General features: G+C 37.6%; 1 protein-coding gene across 14 annotated transcripts in view; it reads right to left on the bottom strand.

Annotated features, from left to right (window-relative positions):
• MAGI2 (membrane associated guanylate kinase, WW and PDZ domain containing 2) overlaps positions 1-24,428 on the bottom strand; it is a 713,151-nt gene that overhangs the window by 200,064 nt on the left and 488,659 nt on the right. For all 14 annotated transcript variants that reach the window (XM_033057437.2, XM_033057440.2, XM_033057436.2 and 11 more), the window contains one exon: positions 20,789-20,868. In XM_033057437.2, the coding sequence (XP_032913328.1) occupies positions 20,789-20,868 (80 nt within the window). The remainder of the gene's footprint in view (positions 1-20,788; positions 20,869-24,428) is intronic.

Genomic DNA, 24,428 nt, shown 5'->3' with positions numbered 1-24,428 from the left:
GCATAGTGCAAATGTGTTTCAAGGCAATGCTAATTACTACTGAGACATAAAAACTCTATTGCTTTTCTTCACTCTAATCCCAAAGGCAAATTGTTCATAAATAATATTTGAGGTTAATAAAGCTATATGAATCTCTATACAAATATTTAATCAACTACCAATTCAACTACCAGATAGTGCTGGTTTAACTGCTGCTACTTAGGCACTACTAGAGACTTTCCCTTGAAAGTTATATTATCATTAGACTTTAATAAAGAGATATAATTAATAGATAGTTGCCACAGCTGCTCTATCCGGTGATTCACTAGAAGATGGCTAAAAAATAAAATGCATTGCAAAAATGCCAGCTGCAAGTGGCAAATGGGAAAAACGACACATTACATTATTAAATGACAAATGATTGACTATTCATTGTAGTATGCATTCAGATGAACATTAAGTTACTGAATTAGAGTTCATTGTGATAAAGAACCTGGTACAAAAGGCCTGGTTTTCAAAAGTCTCTGTACTTCCCTGTCAGAAGATGTTGGAGTCAGTGAGACAAGGGCCTGCCTGAATCCTTCAGGCAGAAGCCAGAGTGCAAGAATTGAATTAAAGCCCTTGGATGGATTGAAACATGTCAAGCCACCCATGCATAGAATGGGAGTTTAGGTAAAAGACTAAGCATAAGTTTAAGTTTAGGTGTAAGTTTGAGTTTTAGGATAAGTAAGTAGGTAAGTCAGCAAGTACAGAATTTCATGAATATAAGCCGCACCAAAATTTTGGTCCAAACCCGGAAGTGCGGCTTATAATCTGGAGCGGCCAATATGTGGGCAATGTTCAGAAATTTGCCAACTCGGAAGTGCAAGCCTGCAGCAGCTCCAAGCCAAGGCAGAGCCCGCCTGGCCCTGGTGGCCGGGCAGCCACGGTGCTCCCCCACTCCCTGGGCAGCCAGGCAGCCGTTCCCCAGCGGCAGCGGCCGGGGACGCCGCTCTCCCACTCCCTGGTGGCAGTGGCGAGTGGGGCCGCTCCCTGGCGGCTGCCCCGAGTAGGGCTGGGGCTGCCCGGCCCCGAGTGGGGCTGAGCCAGTAAACCCCGTGATCCCAAGATTCTGTTACTAATTGGCAACTTTGTGAAAGTTGCACACGGATCCTTGATGCGAATGAAAGCGCGGCTAATAATCCGGTGCAGCTCATATATGGACAAATAACAAAGTGCGCACCCGGAAGTGCGGCTTATAATCAGGTGGGGCTAATAATCATGAATTACTGTAAGTTTCAGTGAGAGCTGTAGTGTTTTTAGTAAGTAAAAGGTCCAGATACCAGAGTAGAAGAACAAGTTCTAGTGAAGGTTGAGAAACATACTATTGTTTTCAGTGCAGGTTCCAGAAGCTCAGTTTGAGACAGTACTTAGACAAAATAGAACTCCAGTGACAATATTGCTTACATTTTTCAGATAGAACAAGATAGATTGTATATGTAGTTTATAGTTATCCTAGCATGTTAATAAATTAGAACTCTAATAGGTTATGAGGTAGTGGTTTGAATTTATGTATTAGCTTGTTGGAAAAATCCGATATAAGATTATGTATCAGGGAAGGTTAGTGCTTTTTGCCATTGCTTTCTATTTTGCTTTGCTTTGTCTGCCAGCATCTCCAACACCCTAGAAGAAGACAGGAGCTCTGGCAGCAACACCAGCCCTCACCAGGACCCCCAGGGACAGCTCCTGATTTTATTTGGGACTTCATGCTAAAACTTAGCATGGACTTTAATGTCTATGACTGTGCCTTTGAAGACTGAAGTGCTTTTACAATAAATAACCTTTTTAGCAACTATTAGCTGCTTTAATCATTTGGAGATAACCCAGGACAAAGGGTGTGTAAAGAGCACTGGAGGTTCATAACCTCAAAAAAAGTTTTGAGGATGGGTCAGTGCTGCAAGTCTAGGTGAGAGCCAAGAACACATGTTCTGTCTGTGCACGTAATAAAGGTGTTTCCTTATGCCAGGAAAGTAAATCTTTTCAGTAAAAGATGATTGTCGCTTTCAGTCTTGTGCTTTTAGTGATTCATTTACAGTGGGTTATCTGGGGTATTATGTGGTGCAAATACTAAATAACCATGATTATATTGGTTAATAGCCCAAATGCCATCAAACATGGAGCTTCTGACACAGTGACACGATGCAGAGTAGCACCCACCTGTTACATACTAATTCATCATCAGTGGTCAATCTGCAAATATTTCAGCAGTCACCATTAGGAAGATAAAGAACATGGTGTATAGATTTTCTTTCTCTAAATAGGGGCCTGAGTAAAGTCCATGACAGATAATCTGTGATATAGGACTGACATTGCTTACTCCTGAATTAACAACATCTTTAAAGTCTGATAAAGAGTCTGTATCTGCAGAGCTATCAGCCTGACATGTTTAGCATCTGCTAAGATCACTTAAAGGGGAAGAGAGATGAAAAAGGAAATAGGATGAATTAAAATGAGGTAAAGGAAGGTTATGAGGATGATAAACAGTTGAAGAGTTGAAGTAGCCCTTTAGTCTAAAGGAAGAAAATTTGGGCTTTTTCTACACATTAAATTACCTCAAAAGAGACAGGTTTAAACCCCGTTTCTGAAGATATATCTAATAATACTTAAAGAGAAAAAATATCCTAATAAATCCATGACTAAGAGTATCTGTAGGCACATAAAACTGTTAAAGCTGCAAAATCCTCTTAAAAAAGCCCCAAACCAGACGTATTAATAGCATGATGTAGTGTCCTTGTTGTTCCTGTAACCTTGTGATTGCAGTGACATTGCCAGAGTATAAGCAAAGGCAGCTATAAACTTCTCCACGTTGAATAAATTTTCCATTCTCTGTTGCCGTGGGGATTTCCCAGTCTGAAAACAGCAGGGTTCAGGTGACACAGTTTTGAGCAGGGGGTGGCTGAGCCTGCTGTGTTCAGCTGGCAGCACATAAACCTGGCTGCTCAGAGCTGGGCACAGCAGCTCCCTCCTGCAGGGCAGGGAGTGCCTGCACTGATAGAGCACTCCAGGAAAACATGGGTCCCTCTGAGCCAGGCATCCATCTGGGATCCAAAAGGAGCTCTGCTCCTCCATGGCCTCGGTGTGGGAAAAGTGGAGGTTACTGAAGCTGGAGTCTAGGGTACATCCCTGGGAAAATACTCAGTGAAGGACAACTGAGAGGTGAGAGAAAAAGGACAGCTGGGATTAATCAGGAGGTAGTTCTTGAAACACGGGATAGAATGGGAGCTGTTCCCCACACAGCTAAAGTGGGAATGGAGACTTTTAAGTAAAAAATCACTGAGATATGTCCTTTAAGCTTGGAGAGAATCAGTCAGTCTGAAACATAGGAAATCTATTGCTTTTTCCTATTTTAACTATACCTCCTCTTCAGCAGTCAATACTTCTACCTTGGAAGAGCACCAGCTCTTCTATGCCAGCTTTCAATGTGGTATATATTAAACCAATGGAGATAGGCATCTTCAGGAAATTGATTTTATAATGAAAGTAGTGCAGCGCTAACTGTAGTGGAACTCCAGAATGGCATTCAAATTGATAATAAATAACTCAATTTTCAGCCCAGTGGTGATAGAGCATTTAACACTAATAATTCCAGTATGTTGTATCTTTGTTTTGCCTTGCCTTTCCAGGCAAGGGAGTGGAAATCAGAGAATACTCAGAATCCAATTACTGGAAAAAGAGGTAGTACAGAACAGTACCAATGGTGTGATCCAGGAGGAAAATAAAACAGGTAAAAGCTTCTCAAACAACAACCACTACAGCAGCTCTCTGCAGAGTAGACAGTGTGTTCTAACAGAGGTGTTGCAGAACCACTTACCACCCTCTTCTTCCACAAAAGGGAAGTTGGCAGGATACTCTGTGGCTCTTGGGACAGTGTGCTTAAAGGTCCTGTAAAAGTATTTCTTCAAAATGTGTTACTGAGCTTTGACCATCTATGCTAACTGGTAATTTCTCTGGTAATGAATTTTAAGATTTCTGTGTTCCTGTAATAGCCCAAAGCCTGAAGGTCACATTAGATTTTGTAAGAGACTGGTTTTGTCTTTTTTCATTTTGACTCAGTTACCCTTTATGACAAAAATAAAAACCCAAAAATGAAAATAGTAAAATGCTTCTTTTAATCTGTAAATATTGTAAATTGCTTTTATGAATTGATTTTCTTCTAATTTTATGTTTCATCACTAAATTGTAAACAAGTTGTCACACTGATGGTGCACACTTCTGTACATATATGTGCAATGGGCCACTTCACATTAAGGTTAGGGAATTTACTAATATTTATTCCTTTAGAAAGATATTAGCTAGCAAAATTCAATAAATCATAAGAATGTTCCAATATACATTTAATGTTTTTATGATGTTTTTAGTGATCTGAATTTTAATAGAGAGTATCAGTAGGTCTTTGGATACCTAAAGATTCCACTTTGTCATTATTGATGTCTGTCAAACAGCACTATCATTTAAAAAGAATATTTTGTTAAAATATCTTTCAGTGAAAATAAACAAACGCACTATCTCAATCTACATTTTTTTCTGGTTATTTTTACAGTTTAACAGTGTCATTGCTTTATGTTATTATATATAAGAGAATTGTTATGCAGTCCTCCTCTTTCAAATTCCTGTGTAATAATGATGCAATATACACATTTTATGTACTATAGAAGGATCCTTTTCTTGCTTTCATATACTGCAGACATGTACCTAAATATATATAAAAAATATGCCTTGCCTGTGAACTGCTATAGAATTTTTCTTGTTTTGGATCATATTTGAATTAGCATATTATAAATCTGTTATTGAAAATGAAAGTCTTTTGGTTTATTTTCCTCCAAAAAAGACTTGATTTAAGGTCAATATCACAAGATAATGCATCCTTTAGAGAGCTCCCCACTGCAATGCAGAGTTTTGCTAAGATCAGACAGGCTGTGCCCTTGGCCATTCGGGAATCCCCAACTGGTAATTTGGCTTACAAGCCATTCTATTCATGCTTTTAATCAATGGCCTCTTTTTTCTCAGGCTAATGACAACCTTATGAAGCAGTATTTCTCCCATGTCTCTCAGAAAAAAACAATTAGCCATAGCTACAAAAGCCATTGACACAAATAGATCCTCGAATTAGTTTTGTGATTTCAAACTGTGGATCCAAAAGATGTCATAAATTACTTCATTGTTAAACCACTCTGATCTTAGATTTACTAGGACACCAGGAGACAAGTTAGTAAAAGCAGTGCTAATGTTTAGAGCAGAGCTTGATCTTGAGAGATGCAGACCAGCTGCAGCATCCATTGACTCTGCTGAAAATTCTGCAGGTCTGTCCTTCTCTCAGCTCTGCACATCATGTTTCTGTGTCCTGGTCAGCATCAGGCAGAGTGGCACTTTCAACAGACCCACCTCATAAAAGCATCAATCCAATACTTAACAGAGCTGTGCATCTTTCCTTAGCAAATCTCTTTTTCAGCCTCTCCTGGATCTTGTATTTGAAGCATTTTCCTTTAGTGAGACTGTATAAAGCCTTTTGGGAAATAGCCCAAAAGTTTCTGTTGGGCACAGAATAACTCCTTAGATTTTGAGCCAATATTCATAAAGCTGATACAGAAAAATAAGTACATCTAGTACTCATCTCATGCTTTATATATTCTTATGTCCATGCTGTATAAATAGATGCGTGTATGTAGACATGTCTTTCTCTTAGAACACTACAAAGCTTTGTAAATAATGAACTTTCACAGATTTCACACTAATCAAATTACTTCTTGCTAATAGGTATCCATGGAGGCTGCTCCCCAGGTTTTCTAATTTTGCTCATTATGTTCTCTAATTTTTCCAGAGAGACAACTCAAGCAGCTATTTGATATACAACGGCTGTACCCAGCTGGCTTTCACTTGAGCAGTTGCTTTGATACAGCGTCACATGATGATACTCGTTACTTCAGATAAATTATTCACAAACTCCCAGATGCAGTATCCTGCAGTTTACCAAGCTATAGGAGAGTTTCACTAAACTGTGATGCTGGTATATCACAGATGAATATGGATTTCTGAGTATTATATAAACCAAAATAAGCCAAAGTAACCCAGCAACTGGATCACCAAGTTGCAATTAAACATTACATTATTTCTCAAAATGTTCCCTTAATGCAAAGTTCTCTTTTTCTTATTCTCTGTGCTATTTAAGGTTACTTAGTAGATATAACACAGTAGCAAAATCTTCTAAAGCTGCAAGTTTTATTTCCTAAAATTCTTAAAATGATTAATCTTGAAAAACAGTGTAAACTTTTAAATGATACTATAGTGGATGTACATACTCTACATGTATTTACATACATGTAAATGATACTAAAGTGATGCATCACATTTCAAAAATTTGGAAGAAAAGAATTTAAACTTAGCCCCAAATTTGTATCCTTTCATTCAAGTTCTTCAAAGCCCTTAGATGGATAGAAAATACTTGGGAAAATTATATTTGAAACTAAAAATTGTGTGTGCGTGCGTGTGTGTGTGTGTGTGTGAGTGTATTTACAAAATTTTCCCTTTACCTTTAGTTTTTAAGCAAACACAGTCCTGACTCCTGGCTATCTGAGCATAACTGTATTTCCTTTAAGAACAAAACACCTAGTAGATTCTAGAAAACATTCTCAAAGCAATGAAGTGAAGCCAGAAGCCTATTCCCTAGCAAGTCTGGCTGTTCTCCACCTCTTACACAGCTCTTCAGCAGCACAGCATCAACAGGAGTTGCACAGGAATAAAGGGCAAGTGTAAAAGGCTTGATGTGTCTTGCAGAAGAAAAGGGAGGTAATGCCTGCTGTTGCTGCTTTGTCAGACCAGTTTGGCTGGAGATCCCACACTAAATAAATTTTTCTGTCAATCCCCCAAACTAGTTGCCTCAGGATCTATAAAGAGGAAGGCTTTTCCTGGGGTGTGCCAAGACTGAAGTGAAAAGCATCTCATGTACTTCAAAGACCTCCATGTCACTCTCACCCAGGGTCAATCCCTGCTGATTCCCTTCAGATCCACCTGGGTAGACAGGGTGTCAGAAAGAAAATCCATCTCATTTATCATAAAAGCTAAGGGTGAGGTGAAGCACTCTTTGGAGGTGTCTACAGATACAGAGTCCCTGCTGTCCTGCTCTGGATTTCAATACCCCACTTTTCCATTGCTAACTTGGGCCAGCTGGTTTCATTTCTGTGGAGTAATTAAATTCAGCTAATTAAATGGAGCTGCTGTTACCATGCATTCCTAAAGCCTTAGTTTCAGAAACAAAATGATTGTATTAACTCTCTTTCTGGCTCTTTTAGCACAGATTTAGTCCATTTTACTGGTGAATAAAATTATGCAAATAATCATCTTAAGGGATCAAGCATAAAGAAGGTAAATAAAAATTGCCACACGTTCCTTCTCAAGATCTTTTGATTCTGAAGTCACTTTCCTGATTTTGAGATATTGATGAAAGACTCAGAAAGCTTATTCCAGATAATCAAATTAAAACTGCTCGTGAGAACCTGAAGAACAATCTCATAACACTGAGTGTTAAAATGGAAGATTAATTTTAATCTCCATAAATACAAAGAAATGCAGAAAGCAAAAAAAGAATGCTAACTGTGCATACTCACATACCTAATGATGGGCTCTAAAGAAGGTATTAAAGCTCAGAGAAAAGATCTTCAAGACACCAGCTTAAAGCCCATGGGTAGTCAAAAAGAAAACATAATGCCAGCAATGTCAGGAAAGGAACTGAAGCTAAAACAGGAAACACCATTATACCATCAACACTTCAATTATACCCTGAGTAATGTGTATAGTTCTGGTCATTCAACCAAAAAAGAGGTAGCAGAACCTGCAGAGGTGCAGGAGGGGATAGATAATGCTGTCAGAGATTTAGAAGACCTCATTTGCTAAGGTGAGATTTTGTGGGCTAGGGCTCTCCTGCTGGAGAAATATCACATAAAGGGATATGATAATGGTATATGAAACCTTTCCCAGAGGGTGGGAAAGTTTAAGTGGCTCTAAAAAGGAATCAGACACTTTTATAAAGGGCAGTTGGAGCACAGTGATCCTGAGATCATCACCAGCTCAGAGATTCTGTAACATAGTGAGAGATAAAAAGTAGGAAGGTGCAAGAGGGAGATTATGCCTGCTTTGTTTCTTGCAGCCTTTTTTCAACCATTTGCTCCAAGCAGTACTTAGAGACAGGATACATGTTAGACAGAGAGCTATTCTGAGCCAGTAAAACAGATTTTGTACTCTTACTGTTGTCCTCACTACGTGTACAGTAGGAATTTATTCAGCATAAAATTCAACTTTCCTTCAGCTACAGAATCACAATAAAAGACTCCAGAATTCTGTTTCTAAATCTAACGTGCTAATGTAAACAAATAACCCTAATTCACTTGATAATGTAATATTTCTAAAAACAACTTACATAGTTGCTAAGGTAGAAAGAAAACTATGTTTAATTTGTCCAGGAATAAAAATTGCTTCAAACAATGTGTGTGTCTAGTTTTGCTGGTCAAACATCACACCAAGAAGACTTCTACAGTTCATAATCCAGAAATTTGGCAAAACTTTTTGTAGGACTAAACTTTTCCAGTTCTGACCACAGTTCATGAAAAATATCAGCATTGTATATGCTTGAAAGAACTGCAATATATAGAATTTCTTTTAGACAACCCTAGTGCATTATGCCGGTGCTGAATGTTTGAGGGAGTTGACTTCCTGTATCTTAAAAAAAAAAATACATTGAAACACTTTGCAAAGAAAAAAATACAACTTAAAACTATGTTAAAGCCCAGTAAAAAACAAGATTCTATAAAATTCAAGCTGAGGTAGTCATACATCATTTTCATTTTAAAGATAGCAAGGTATTTCTTATCTCTCATCAGGGACTTTCATCACAGCATGACAAAAATCCCCATTGTATGAACTAAGCAGCCTAGGAACACCTGATCACAGCTCTCCTTTTAGTTTAACTCCTTTGATGAGCAACTCCCAAAGGCAATGTTTAAAGTTAGTGGAGAAAATAGATCTCTGGCATTAAACTCAAAGACTTACAGTGTTGGAAATACATTACACAGAAGGAGAAATTCTAAGCAGAAATCTAAAATTCTTTCAACCAGTTTAAAGCTTATCTTTCTTTGCATGGTGTTGCAAAATCTATGTGTATGAATATATGCAAAGCTGAAATGGAATTTGGCTACACATAATGTTTGAAAAATAAAAGCTGTGGCTCAGTTCTCAGAAGGATCAAATCCACAGTGGCATTATTTCAACCTCAAATTCAAGTCTCTATGAAAACTCAGCTGATGGGCACTCAGTCATGCAAAAGGCAATGTACAACAGCAAAGCTGAAGGGCAATATTCCCAGTTCAAACTTTTCTTGGTTGCACATGATACTAATGAATATCAATATTCTTCTTATCTTATATAGCTCCCTACAGCAACATCAGTGGGAGATCTGTATACATAAAGAGAGCAAGGCAGCAAAACACAGAATATGCAGCTCAGAAGTTATGGTGATTAGAATGGTAGAAGCAGCTAGATTATGACAACAGGATGAGATGAGCCTACCCTCACTGTTGCCCAAAGTAAAAGTATTAAATGAGCCACATCAACAACAGCAAAAGCACTCTGAAGTTTGTGCAAATTCACTACCCCTGTGAAACACTGTACCTGCAAGAGGAACTTAAAGCACAATTAACCTTCTTGAGAGCACAGGTTTTATTTTGCAAAGAAGGACATTATATAAATATCAGCTTTACCTTTCCACCAGACAAACATTTAAAAGGTTTTCTTATTGATTTTTCAAAGCCTTCTCTATTTGTAACAACAATGCCTAACTTAATTACTGTGGCAATAATGAGGCACATTTACTATCCCAGAAAAGGAATAAGAATCTGCCATTATGTCTCTTTCTTAGATTAAGAACTATGCAAAAAAAACCCAACAACAACAACAACAACAACAACAACAAAACAAAAAACCGTGACACACAAAATATTCTACCTGGGCTCTCTATTAATCTGGTCATTACTAAAAATTATTCCAAGGAGAGAAAATTTATGAAATTTTTCAACCTCAAGAACAAATGAAGGAAACATGAGCAGATCACGAACTCAGAGATGATGGTTTGCAGAGAAATGTAGGGGGTGAGGGTGGTGTTAATTTTAGTTTTGCAAGTGTCCCAGTAATCATGGGAACAAAGCCAGGACTCATGCAATTTGCCCACCAGCCATTAATTGTCAGTGACCACTGCCACAGTCATTCAAAAACAATTAGAAGTGAGAGAAGGAAAGTGTATCACAAAGGCATAAACAATCCAGAATAAACACTGCTGGCACACACATTTTAAATGGGGATTTCACTGCCACAAGGATGCACATTGTTCTCTCTGGAAAGAATATTCATGAGGGCATAATTACAATATTTGGTGTTGCATAAACAAAATCTCAAAAAGCACACTCCTCATCTGAATAGGGAACCCTTCAAGTCAATCAATGATGGGAGCTTACACTGAGACAAAGGCAAATCCTCCTTCTATAGATGTATTATCTTCCCACTTAATCCAACACTCTTCAACAGAAGCCATTCAGTGGATTTTGAAGAAGTCCCCTATCACCTTTCACTCACTGAGAACTAACTTTATTTGGGCTTCTCTAAACAAAAAATAAATCTGTAGGGCTCTTTAAAAATTAATCTAAAAAATTTAGCAACAACAGGATTTTCTACCTTCTTCTCTTGTAGTAGTGTCACTAATAATCTTACTCGTGCTTAAGTAAGAGATTAAAATTTGTTTATTAATGTTCTTTATCCATAACAATTTATTCTAATTTGGCATTTGCCTACCTAGTGATAGTGCAGGTAGAAAAAAGTCTTCAGTTCTTTACTAAGGCAAATGTTCCTTAACCTCAGAACTGTATTTCTTGCATGATTAATATTAGTATATTATTAATATTATTATAGAGATTATTTGCTTTTATTCCTTGCTAGACCAAACTGAACTTTTTAAACCATGTGTTAGATTGAGTTATTTAAACAATATACAATTTCAAGCTGGGTATAATGGAATTTTAATGAAATACCATTTACTGAAATAGATCTAAGACTATATTTTTCTATCCAGCATTACCTGTCCAATTTATTTATAGAAATTTACATGTTAATAAATATCTTCTAGTTACAATCAGGAATTTTATAAACAAAAATTGTTGTGCAAATTACAGCAATCAGTATAGCAAGCAATACTATTATACTTGCCGTGATCTTTTCACTAGACCAACAGAAGTTCAAAACTATAATTTAACTTTTCAAAAATTAACACCCACATTTAATGAATAATCTAAACTAGTCAGGAAATGGGAGTATCGGACCAGACAGTGTAGGGAAGTGTGACAAGAAAAGGGTGGTGAGACAAAACTAAAGGTGATAAAATCCTTCAAGAACTTGAAAAAAAAAGGGAAAGGAAGGGGACTAATCTCAAAATGTTCAAAGAAATTTTGAGTCACCTATGTTGTGAACAGGTATTATACGTCATGTGTTTAATAGTTTGGAGGACACACACTCTAGGGTCTTTCCATACCATTTTTCACTACTCATCAGAGCAACATTTTATGATCTTGTATTAGAATGCAGAACTTGCAAATACAGGCATATTCTTCAGTTATGAAGAGACCAAGTAAGTCAAACAGTGGTGGGGACACAAGGCCCAAGCAGAAACGTCATGGCACAGAAAGTGATCACTGAGAATTAAAGGGTAGTAAATATGAAAGTATCTGTATCTTTGAACAAAGTGGACCACTAGAAAAAAAAATGTCAAGTTTAATGAATATTAGTGGAGCTACAACTGGCAACAGCCTCATGGTCCCCCACTAAACCCACTGAATAAATGATGAGACTGAAAAGTCTACAAAAACATCTGCCCCCTAAACCACTAATGAGGGCAGTCCTTTCCCACTTCCATAGCTGAAAGAAATTGAATGATTCCTCTAGTCCAGTGGAAGAAAGTAGAGGATCAATTGAAGACAGAAACCCTTAAAATATGAAAGTCTAACAGTCCCAAAATAGCTAAAACTGACTTTGTCCACCCTTTGTCCAAGGGTGAAAATTTCTAAAAAATTACCTGTGTTGAAGATAAGATGGTGGTCTATCAAAAGCCACACTATGAAAAGCTTGAGGTCCATCCTGAGAGAGCAGTGGCAGACACTTTCAAATTCAGTAGCTGCACATGGCCACAATGAATGCTGAAGTATTTAATTGCTTAATTATGAAAGTGGTAGACACTTATTCCAGACACCTTTTTGAACAGAAGGATCAGGTATTTCAATGTGGATCAATTGCTTCTACTTCTGTCATTGGAAAAAATGAAATAGTGAAATTTTGCTAAATGAGTGAAAATTGTGAAAATTGTGTTCCTCTGTAAGGAGAAACCCTGCTCCCTCAAGCAAATACTCTGTTATAGAGAAGGTAAACTATAACTTTAAATTCTCTAGGCAGATTTTTCTTTAAAAAAGAAAACTCACAGATTACTTAAAAGAAAATAGCTAAGAAAAAATCCAGCTGGAATTGAAAGAAGGAAAAGTATTTTAAAAATATAAATCCAATTCTCCTTTAACCTTTGCTCCCTCCTTCCAAAACAAGAAAACTTTTGGACAGAGCAATTCATGTTTTTCATGATGATGTCGGAGCTGAAAGATTAAATAAAAGCTTCTATAATTAAAACATTTCTCAAATTTTTCAGTCTACTTGAGCAAAATTACACTGAAAAAAAGTCTAATGTCCAGTAAGTATACAGAACTTATAGCTTCTGTTACCTCCAGAGTGAAGCAGAGCAATGTCATCAGAGCAGTGTCAGTATAGGAACGATGTAATTATCAGTTTGAGCTATTGTTAATAGTTTTGATAGTAAGTTACGACTTTTTCCCTTCATATGAATCTTTTCCCCTCCTTCATGCAAGGAAGATGATCCAACAAAGAGCTGTGTGCTTCATCTTTGTGGGGGACGGTCCCTGGGCAGCCTCCCAGTCTCAGGAGTTACCAGAATCTGGCCTGCATGGCTACAGAAATATGCACATATTGATGTGTAAGGCTCATTTGTGTTTATAACAAGTGACTACATTCATCTGGAATCATTCTATGGACTTGTAATTTTTACAGTTGCATAAACAAAAAGATCCAATGCTTCACCAGAATGTGTAATCAGAAATTATTATTTTGATTAATCATTAGACTGTATTTGGTAGAATGTAATTACATATAAAGGTTTGATGTTTAATGGAAACAAATTCTACCTTTCTTGTCAGGATTCCAAAATCCTGTTTGTTTGCCTTATCTGTCCTTTTACCAGGTTTCAGGATTTCCTCATATCCAGAGATATTTTTCCCTCTTCATGTTTCTATGATGAAATAATTGTAATGCTAAAAGACATCAAAAAAAACCAAATATCTTTTTATATAGGCAGCAACATGTTCTCCATATCTCTGCTTTTTATACTTTCCATCTTTTATAGCCACTTATTCTATTCCAAAGCCTTCTACTATGAATTCTGCAAATGCAGCTCCTCCCTTCTCGACAGTATCTGCAATATCTCCTGTCCACACACTAAATGCTATCCTTTCCTCCCACTCAGGCAGATACACTTCTGAAAAAACTTGAAATGTTGCCACGTTTTTTTCCCCCTGTCCCACAAACAGTGATTATCTGTCACTGGGCCTTCGAGGGTATTAGTCATGAAAGACAGAGACTTTTTAAAGTGCTGCATTATCTGTCAAATCTTAAATACAGGATATCTGTGCTCAGACAGGATTTCCCAGTTCTATTTAACAGGGACTTCAGCACTCACTTTGAGGATTTTAGGCTGGAATCAAAGACCAGGTGTTACAAAAAGAAAATAACTGAAGACTTTTTTTACAGCATACTGAAAAATAAAAAGAAAAGGAAACCAGACATACAAGGAATTCACTTAATATTATGACAAAACCCTGAGGTAACTGCATTTGTGAGGCTCAACTGCTAATGGAACAGAAAGGTTTGGATACATCTTCTCTTCAATTGTAATGCCTTGTAAGCAAAGAGTAGTCAAGGAATGTTTGCAATTAATGACAAATACTCTACGTCTAACAAGTATTACTAGTATCTAGTATCTATAACTATTATTTAGTATCTCTATAACAAGTGTTACTAGAGATTTTAGCAAGTCATCGTATTTCTTATTTGGCAGCAATGGACTTCAAAATGATCGTCAGGAAATAGCCAACCACTCTCTGCAATAAATCAAAATTTCCATCAAGAACACCAAATCGGTTTTTGACTTCTAAATCTGATAAAATTGCTGATTTTCTAAATGAAATTCAAAATGAGATGATTATGAAGAATAATTTTTAAAAAGGAGAAGATTGACATTCCTTTTTCATCAATGACCTCTGTTAAAAAAATGGAACTTTCAAAGAAAATCTGAGAGAGGAGAAATAATAAAGCCAAAGGTAGCTGGACATACTCTGATGAAAATAATCCTACAAGCCCCTCACAGTTAAATCTATCACACTTCATTGCCATTTAGAAGTCAGAGACTGAAGGATAAAAGCTATAGAAAGAATAAGATTCAAAATCATGTATCTTGATTTCTACCTAGATTAAACAAGGCGCATATTTCAGAAGGAATTTCAACATTTTGCTCTTTACTGGCATCAAGGCATTGATATTTCCATAATGTGGTGGTGTGAATTCTTCTCTGTGTGAAAAGACAGGACCACTCCTTTCAATGGTCCTTGTCGGAATACTTCAGACCACCTCTATTCTCATACCACACGTTGTTTGCATTTTAGTGGCAAAAACCAACCTCATGCTGTCAATGAGGATTTTGCTGCTTGCTTCAGTGGTGAGTGGAATCCAATTTATAGCTCATTAAAGATGTGAATTGTTCAAACTCTGGTCCTGTTTCTCCTGATGAGGTTACAAAATCTCTCTCCCTCCCTTTCTAAATTTCATTACACATTCTAGCTCAAAACTACTTAAGCTTAGCCATTTAACTTGGCAGTCAAATGAAAAAGAGATGCTCTCAGAAACTGGATGTGAGTAGCTTCAGCAGGAACTCAGGCTACTATGGCCATTCTGTAGTGGTCATGTAGCCTTGGAGCACCTTTCAGTAGTGTATTTTAAACTGTACTCTCATTTTAGCTCACATTTTAGTGTGCTAGCTCTCTTTTGTGGTATGTCACTGGTGAGTGTGTTTATTTTATTCTGAAATTAAATTATAATTTGAAAAAGTCTTACAAAATAAAAGTAAACTTTTATTGCTGTTAGAAAATGCATTAGTCATTGTATCTTACACCACTGAAGAACATGCTGTGTTCCTTACAGGGGGCATTTGTTATACACGTTATAATATTTTACACTTAGCGGGCCATTAGCAAAAGTAATATTTCATATCTCTATGAACCTTTTCAGCTGTGAATCTCAGTGCACTTTACAAGCAAATAAGCTTCACATGAAAGGTGAGTTAACATGGCCCTCTTTCATAAAACTCAGAAATTTCTAAGTGATTTGTTTTTATATCATGAAACAATTAGAATGAAAGACTGTGGTTTTCCTCAAGAAAGACTGTGGGACAAGTTGGTAGCTTCCTCAACCTGCACTTAGCAACCTTTAAAATCCTTGGGTTGCTGGAAGAATTACTATGGGTTGCCAATATCTCCAAAGACAGGGATCCTTGCAGGCTGTGTGCTGTGACAGCAGGCAGCTGTGGGATGCCTCTGGGGCCCTGGCATCTCCCCATTTAAATGCACTCTCTGGGAGAGCAGGGGAGCAGTGACTCCAAGAGAGCCAAGTGCTTGCTCAATAATCAAGGAAAATAGAAATTTTTTTCTGTCTTTTTACTCCTTCTTGTCCTTGCAATTACCAACTCTATCTAAGATTAGTGTTAGCACTCTACAGGGATTTGTATGGCTGAGACTGTGAGAAACTGTAATGGTTCTGAAGGCAAAGCAATACTTAGTAGTCCATTACAGCTTAAAGGACTTATCCCTTACACTGGTAAGCGACCTCCAAGGAAGCTTCACCATATGCAAACCTCCCCCAGGGAGATACCAGGATATTGCCCAGGGCACAGCAGCCAAGGTGTGTACATGTGGACAGCTATTTTGTCTTAAAACTTATCCAAGGATGAAAAATTACTCTTATAAGCTGTGTCACTCAACCAGGTCATCCAGAGAAGTGTCTTCTGAACTCCCAGGAAGAAAATTCAATGAGGTGACCCTTTTCTTGTTTTTATTATCATTATTGTGAGTTTGGCGTGGAAGAGTGTTTTGGTCAATAAATGCCCAGATGGTGTTGCCAGCATGAAATGCCCTTCCAAAGGTCATAACAGTTCAAGATATTTTGTTGTGGTTTAATTAACCCAAAATTGAAAATGCAAGCTGGAAAACCATGCTCAATATGCCAAAAAATGACAGAAAAAATTTCATTGTGATCAATATTATTACAAGTAATGCCAGTTCCATTACAAAACTGATTAAATAATGCTTAAAATGAGGTTAATAATCTGGAAAAGGGAGTTTTAAGTAAAAACAGTCAAATAAAAAACTATATTTACCCTCTAAAAGTTGCCATTAGCAGACATCAGAAAGCACAAACGGTATCCATACAAGATAAAAGTTTGCAACATGGCTTCCAGTGAGAAATATGCATAAGGGAATCAAGAAATAATGCTTTACCCATAAAACCAACATACCTATGCCCAAATACATCTATAAAACAGAAAAAAAGCAAGGTTGATACATCTTACTGCAGCACAGTAAGGAATCAGGTAACCAGTGACAAATTCTGAAGAAGAGTTTTGTGGGGCAGTGAGAGCATCAAAGCCTGTGGCTGCAGGAATGGGGAATACACAACCCAGCAAAATGGGGTGGGGTGGGGTTCAGTTCAGCATGAAGACACTGAAATGCAGCAGTGTGCCTGCAGACAGGTGTGTACACAGGTGAAGCAGGTGTCTGTGTCCCTAAGTGCCAAAGCAGAGCTGACATCCACAGTCAATGAAGGCAACTCGGCTCACCCCACGTAAACATCTATAATTTGCAGCCAGGTTGGTGGGTGTAGAGGAGATGGAAAGACAGATGATGGATGAATGCTAGGTGAAATCAAAGTTTTATTTATAGTTGTAGGCCAATGTGTGTTTGAAAAATAGGGGATAGGAGAAAGGAGGTTGATGTAAAAAGAAAGAGATGGTTAAGAGTGATAGAGACTACAGCCTGGGAGGGATTAGTAATGAAATTAGTGAAATCTGTAGAGGAAATAAGTGAAAGTTGACATATCTGATCCTAGGAAATTTCAAGAGCTGTTTAATCCCCTAATTGGATACAGAAGAAATTTTTGATTTTTCTCCAGAATAAAAGATCCCTAAAATGAAGTAAAGAATTTGAAAAAAATTGCTACATTTCTTAATGAAAAATGAACTTTCTAAAACCAGTGATATTTCATTACAGCTGAGCTGCCTTTCAGTATTAAACTACATTTCTTATTACTGCTTTATGGGACTTATCATTCTTTTCCGTATTCTCTCCTGAAGAACAGGCTCAGTTCAAAGACCACACATATAATACACCTGTAATCATGCAAAGCCTGTGAATCTGCTGTTATATGTTATATGACTTTACAGGAAATTTAGCAATGAGGGAATCTAGATCACAGATGCAAAGGGGGAAGAACTATAACTTCTCTAGTACTCCACACGTAATATTTGTTTAACCAATTTTGATGTGAAAAATAAAATTAAAACAGTATTTAAATTCAGAAAACCAAAATATTTAGTTTTTATTTTTCAGTAGGGAAAACACAATTACTTCTATTAAGGTCAGGATTTTGTGTCAGAAATTAGAAATGTGTAAAAAATTGCAGCTGCTATTATAGAACTGCCAGCTATTTCTACTTATTGCTATTATGAAACTCAGATTGGCACCATAAAAACAGAGAGTAAGAGGCAGTTCTTGCTTCAAAGTCCTGCCATCTAAGAAGGTCTGACAGAGCAAAAGTCAAAGTAATTTGCTGAAACTCACACAGAAGTTCCACGATAGAAAGACAGAAATAAAGATCAGCACTTAAAATGTCCTGACCTACAAAGGGATTTAGAGCAGCAGGTGTCATTAAAGAAAAACAGAAAGAGTCCACAGCACGCAGGTGAAGAAAGCTTGGCTTGGTAGAGCTTGTCAATCTCTTGGCAAAAGCATGTGAAAATTTTGCAAGAGGAGGGATGTGCTGGAAAGTTGATACAGATTTTGCGAAAGGAAATGAGCAAGCTCTGGGATTTGCAGCTACAGAAACCGGAGATAATGAAGAAATCATGTTTGTCAAAGGAGTATTGAAGAGCAGAAAGTGGGAGAGAGGAAATGCCTGGAGCAGAGGGGCCCTCAATATCACCAGCCCAGAACATCAGGACTCTGATATTGTACTCTGCTTGGACATGTCTGGTGTGGGAACTGCGAGCTGGTGGCAGAATGAAGAAGGAGGATTTGGCAGGATTTGCACTGAAAGGAGAACACAAAAGTTGGGTTATTCACAATGAAAACCTGATAGCAGAATGTGGTAGATGATAAAGACATCATAATGTATCTCAGAGAATCAATACAAGTTTCAGATGTGACAAGATGAATATCAATGAAAAGCAAGAGTTATGCATATAGTGATAAAGCATCAATGTAAGAATCACTTCCTATCTAAACACTGATGTCTTTCTAAAATTTTGTATCTCTGAGTAAAATATGCCAGAATAAATCACAAAGTGTAATAGAAAAGATGCTTGGCATAAAAAATCTACCAAGCCATAGCTGAAATTAATTCTTGAAGGTAGATTAAATTTAAACAAAAATTCCAAATCCCTGTGTGCATAGCAAAGTCCCTTGTGTTGGACCTCCATAGAAAGGTACAGTAATTTTAAGGCATATAAGTGATTTTGAAGAACTTTTTTCTCTGCAGGTATTAGATTAAAAAAAAAAAAAAAGGACTAATGACACTTTTGAAAAACAGAAGAACCTTAGAAAAGAGAGGATGTTGGAAGAGCAATCACTGTAAGAATAGAAAATCTCTCCCTAAAGTCTTTTATGCATCACTTCAAGTACTTTGCATTAATGAGCTGAGCAACCTTAAAAGAACAACATGACCCAGCATACTACGGTGATTCAGTATTCCAGTAGTCAAATAACTATAAAATAATGCTTTTTCTTTAATGTACTGATTTTCACTTTAAATTGTTTCACATACTTAGGCATTTTTTCAATATCTCAGTGCTGTTCTGATTTCAGTATACAACAGTTAACAGAAAAAGAAAAAGGAAAAAAACCCCACATATTTACTCCAAGTAACTCTGTGCAATGTTACTCCACAGATATTGGTGGATTTTTTTTCCTGCTTTTTCCATCAGTATTATCTAAGGAGCAGGCTAAGATATAGGTTCATATAAGTAATGTGAGAGATTCAGAAAGCAAAGCTCCTGTGCCCTCGTTTTGTTTCAGCATCAGACCTCTGTTGTAATCACTGTAGAATTTTAGTCTGGGAGCTTGTGTTGTCCGTGCTAGAATAAGCATCACAAAATCATTCAGACATGTAATTTCTGATGTCAGAAGAGAACGTCAGAATTGCTGCTGAAATAAGGAAGCTATTTTTGGAGTATAGCAATCTTTCAAAAGAAAGCCATTTACAAAAAAAATCCAACTCAGAAACATTTTTTTAGCAAACCACTGACCCTGCAATTCATACAGCCAGCGACTCCTCAGTGACCTCTTAATCAGCCTTGAGTTTCCTTTCTGTAAATAGTATTTACATTAACCAAATGAATGCATTTTGGAAAATTTAAAATAAATCAGATGTAGTACATGAAAACTTCTGAATAAATTTAAAATATTTAAAAATGCTTTGAATCAATTAACGTAGCATGCATGTATTTAATGCTCTGTATCGCACAACAATAAAAAAGTAGCAGTCTTTAGAAATCATAACATCTTAACTGACTAATAGAACTGACATGGAAGAATAAAATAATGAAAAAACCCCCTTATCAGAAACAGATCGATTACAACACATTCTTGCCTTGACTTTATTACATGATTTAAATACTGATAAACTTTACCAGAGAAAAATTAGAAATTATACTGATATGATTTGTCTTATTTCAAATCTCTGAACCTGTCAATATAATAATCTCTCCTGCACAACAGCTACAGCTCCTTTAAGCATCCTCAGCAGTATGTATGCTTTTAAATTTTAAAGCATTAGCAATGTAGTACCCCCCAAATCCAGCCTTGAACTCTGACAGACGCTGATCTCTTTTCTCCCTCCCACACCCTGTTTTATCAGACACTATTTTGTTTAAATTGGCTACTAAATAACATAGCACTGTACCTTTAAATACAAATCAAACAATATTCATATTCCCACGGTGCTGCTAGTTTCCCTTATGCATTGAATCGCCTGTAGATTAAAAGCTCAGAATCTGAAAAGGATTCTGTTCTGCAGACCAAAGTTCTCTGTAGGAGATGAGGGAGAGGGTCAGTCCCGGAGTCACACACACAACAGGCAGAAAACACACTTGTGATCCTCAGCTTTGGATAGCATCAGAAAGGGGAATAAAAAGCAGAAACACATGGCACACTGAGAACTGGTATCACTTATGGCTTCTAACCAAAGCAGCAATTAAACACCTTTCATCATTCCCCCAAACGTCTGATTTTTGTAAGAACTGAAAGACACACACACACACAAAGGAAAATCCCCTCTGAGCAGCAAGGAAAACTTAATCACCTACCATTTTCTTTGCACTCTTCTGGAGGTTTAGCCTTTTTCGCAAGTCGTGGATCCAGCCATGATGTTGTCTTTGTGTTATGGCTGAAAAGAAAAGAGATCACTCTGAGCAGACACATACTGAAAGGAATCAAGTTTATTCCTTAAGAAAAAAGGGTTAGTCCAACAAAATTGCAATCGATACACTTAATTTGCTTACTGGTTCTAAGTAGCCCTGAAGGAGGTGTAAGAGTAATTGTGCAAGGCAGTTGTAAATTTGGCAACCTCAGCTCCCTGTCCTCAAAGCAGCTATTTTTATTAAAATCAACTAGAATGTTGCCAAGTTAACCTCATTGAAAATGCAGAACTCATCCAGAGCAAAAGGAATTTATTACAAATACAGTGTTCTCCCGTTGATCGAGTGCAGGCGACAGGATTCTGTACCATTCTCACAGTTTTCGGATAGAATTATTTTCGTCTTAAACCTGTCCTTTTCATAAATACAGGTTTGTTATTTCTCTCCAGCAGCAGTGACAAGGCACAGCAAAAGTGATGCAAATTACAGCATGCTCCTGCAAAGTCTACATTTCCGGACAGGGTGATTAATGATACTTTGTTTAACAAACCTTTATCTCTCCATATATAATCCTTCTATAGAGATAAAATAGATATGCACAAGCTGAATGAATCATGTGGCTCCTTTCTATACTCAGAATAGATCTTTGAGAAATCAGCCATCAAAGAGCACTGAACTGGCACAAATTGTTTTCTGGGAGATTATTTTGCCAAATGAATTGATACTTAGCACAGCTAATGAGACTTAAAGCCAGATCCTTTCAATGTATACCTTACCATAAGCAATTAAATTTGGAGCCAAATATTGTAAATATGTTAAAGAAGACTATAAACCAGAAAATGATGTGATCATTACTCCTTGATTTTTTGAGATGCCTTTCCTACAATGCCATCATTCAGAGACACTTCTAACCCATGTTTTATTTATCTGATACACCCTAGGAGGAAGCTCATTCCATACAATACTGAATTATTTAGTTTATTATTAATTTGCTGTGTCATTTTAAAGTGTGCTTACGACTTCTCTTATAAACGTTGGCATAAGGTGTACAAAACAGGGGACCTGGTAAAAAATGGATTAGGATGTAATTGTTTGTGAGTTTGTTAGCTACTGATACAGTCCATGTGATCCCAACACCACTGGTTCCCCTAGGGCAAAATAAATAAATAGAATCAATTCCTTCTCCCACCTTGTCTTCCATGGCAGATAAATTTTCCTCTGCCTTGATTTCTCTCTCTCTCTCTCAAAACAGTGACAGTGCCTGCTTCTCAGCATAACTGTCACCATGTTAAAGCTTCCTCCACATTTTGAATGGGAAAGATGGTAGATCAGAGTTATGTATGGATAAAATGGCAACTAAAATGAAAATTGAGGCATTTAAATTATTTTTTCTTAAAAGCATTATCTAGTCTAGAACACCATTCATGACAGGTGAAGATGATAAACAAACCCTTTCCTTTGAGAGCTGAGCTATATTTGCAGAATATGAAGAATGATGAGCCAAAAGTAAGGTGAATTTGAAATTATGCCAGCAGCCTGCTCTTGATTGCAAGTGTAACTAAGACACTTTCTGGGAAGCTCTGGCTGCCTGTGCTCTCCTGTTGGGTGCATTTTTATGCTGCAGTCACAGCCCAACCACAGCTTGTGCAGACATACTTGAGCTAGCTTTAAATTAACTGGGGGAGATGCTCCAACAGTGTCAGTGCTGCAGGATGGAGCTCAGTGTGGGCTCATCACCCCAGCATCCATCCACTGAGCTACCTGGGATTATGCAGCAGCACATGCTGAGCTCCACACCACCCAGGACACCCTGTCAGCAGTGCCAGAGCTCAGAGCGAGCTTGGACATTCCTGTGGGAGCTGCAGTTGCATCTCTGGAGTGTGGGCATGTCTGGACAACAGCCATTCTCTCCCAGCTCTTAATTCTGAATTATTTTAGGGGTCCCCACTGACTGCAGGGACTAAATTAGAATCACAGATAGCTTCCTATGGCTTTAAAAGAGCAATATATATGACTACTACTACCAACGTTTTCTGTGGCATAGAGCAAATCTCAAAGCATTTCACAAAGGAAATAAAAATAACCATCCCTGGTTTAGAAGCAAGAAAATGGAGTCACAGTCCTGAAATTACTGTCCAGAGCCACCAAACAAGCCAGTGACAGCAGCAGTATTAAAAGCCAGCTCTGTTGCAAGTCAACTGGCCAATGTCCACCCATCACACCAGGCCAATTCACCAGCCCTGAAAACACCATTATAATAATTTTAGAATGAGTTTTCAAGTATCTGCAAAGACAGGTGCCAAGCTGAAAACAAGCCCAATTCAATATCAATATTTAAAAATGTGATTTAGTTGAGTCACAACCTTCAAGGCTTTTGCTGAAACTGAGAACAGCAAGCAGTTACCCCTTTAAGCATAAATGTGGCTCCCACAAACCCAGTAGGACTGATGTCCCAGTTTTGTGCAAGATGGCCATACTAAACAAAACCATAAAAAAACCTAAAAAGATCAACAGCTCTTCCAACAGAAGAGTAATCCTTCAGTCTGCAGTGAAATTTCACAGAATGGAGATGATATTTCATTTAGATCAGCTCTTAGAGCACTCAATCTCCTCTTCTAGGTGCTATCTGTCAAACCTGTTCAGCTACTTAGTAAAAGCAGAACTCATCCACAAGAACTTTTGTCTATAACAGATAATTTCAGGAGCAGAGAACCCTTTGAAATTCATCCCTCTTTTCCTTGCCTGTATCTGTGCCTTTTCTCTTGCCCTGCCTCTCCACTTTATGATCTATACTAAACACACAATGCAGTGGGACTAAACAACTCTTGCAATGGGACTTTAAAGGCTTCTAGACAAGTGCTCTAGTGAGCAAAAACTCCTTTCCTGCTCTGAAGGCAGGACTTGTAGGAAGGCAGAATCAGCCCAACATGTAACACCTCCACAGTACCATCAATGTCCTTTTAGGCTCTCCCTAGTGCTGTTTGCTTGGATCACTTTAGCAACCAGGTACACAACACACAAACACTCCTTCAAGGAGGAGAGACATGGCTACTGTCACATTGCTGCTCAGTAAAAGAGGGAAATGAGTAGCCCTGGAGAACAGCATCATGATTTTTATGTATGTCTACTTCTGTCCTGCACAGGAGGTTTACTTGGCAGGGTGTTCTTCCAGTCTCCCTTGTGTCAGCTATTCCCTCTTCAGCTAGAGGGAGACAACCTTTATCTCCTTAACTGTTTTTAATATAATTTAAAGGACGCCTTGATAGGAAAGCTTCAACTATGGGAAAGGAGACAGAAGTAACAGTAAATTGGCCAAATTAACACTAATGGCAAAAGTAACATGAACACATATCTGCTTCACAGGTTGTACACACTGAATGCATTTTAAGCACTAAAAACCTTGTAGGGGGCATAACCTTGCCACTAAGTCTAACAATGTGTGTCAATTTGGGAAGTCTTATGGGCAGACCAGAAGGAGAAGGGGCTGGGGATTTACAGATTAGTTATGACTGAACTGCAGATGAATTGCAGCATCAGTCGTGGAGTAAATATTCAAACAGACATTTGGAGTTGCCAGTGACAGAACGAG

Source organism: Catharus ustulatus, chromosome 4 (genome assembly GCF_009819885.2).
Source record: "Catharus ustulatus isolate bCatUst1 chromosome 4, bCatUst1.pri.v2, whole genome shotgun sequence".
Classification (NCBI taxonomy): domain Eukaryota; kingdom Metazoa; phylum Chordata; class Aves; order Passeriformes; family Turdidae; genus Catharus; species Catharus ustulatus.
Note: the sequence above shows the minus strand (reverse complement) of the source record. Positions and strands in the feature narration are given on the sequence as shown.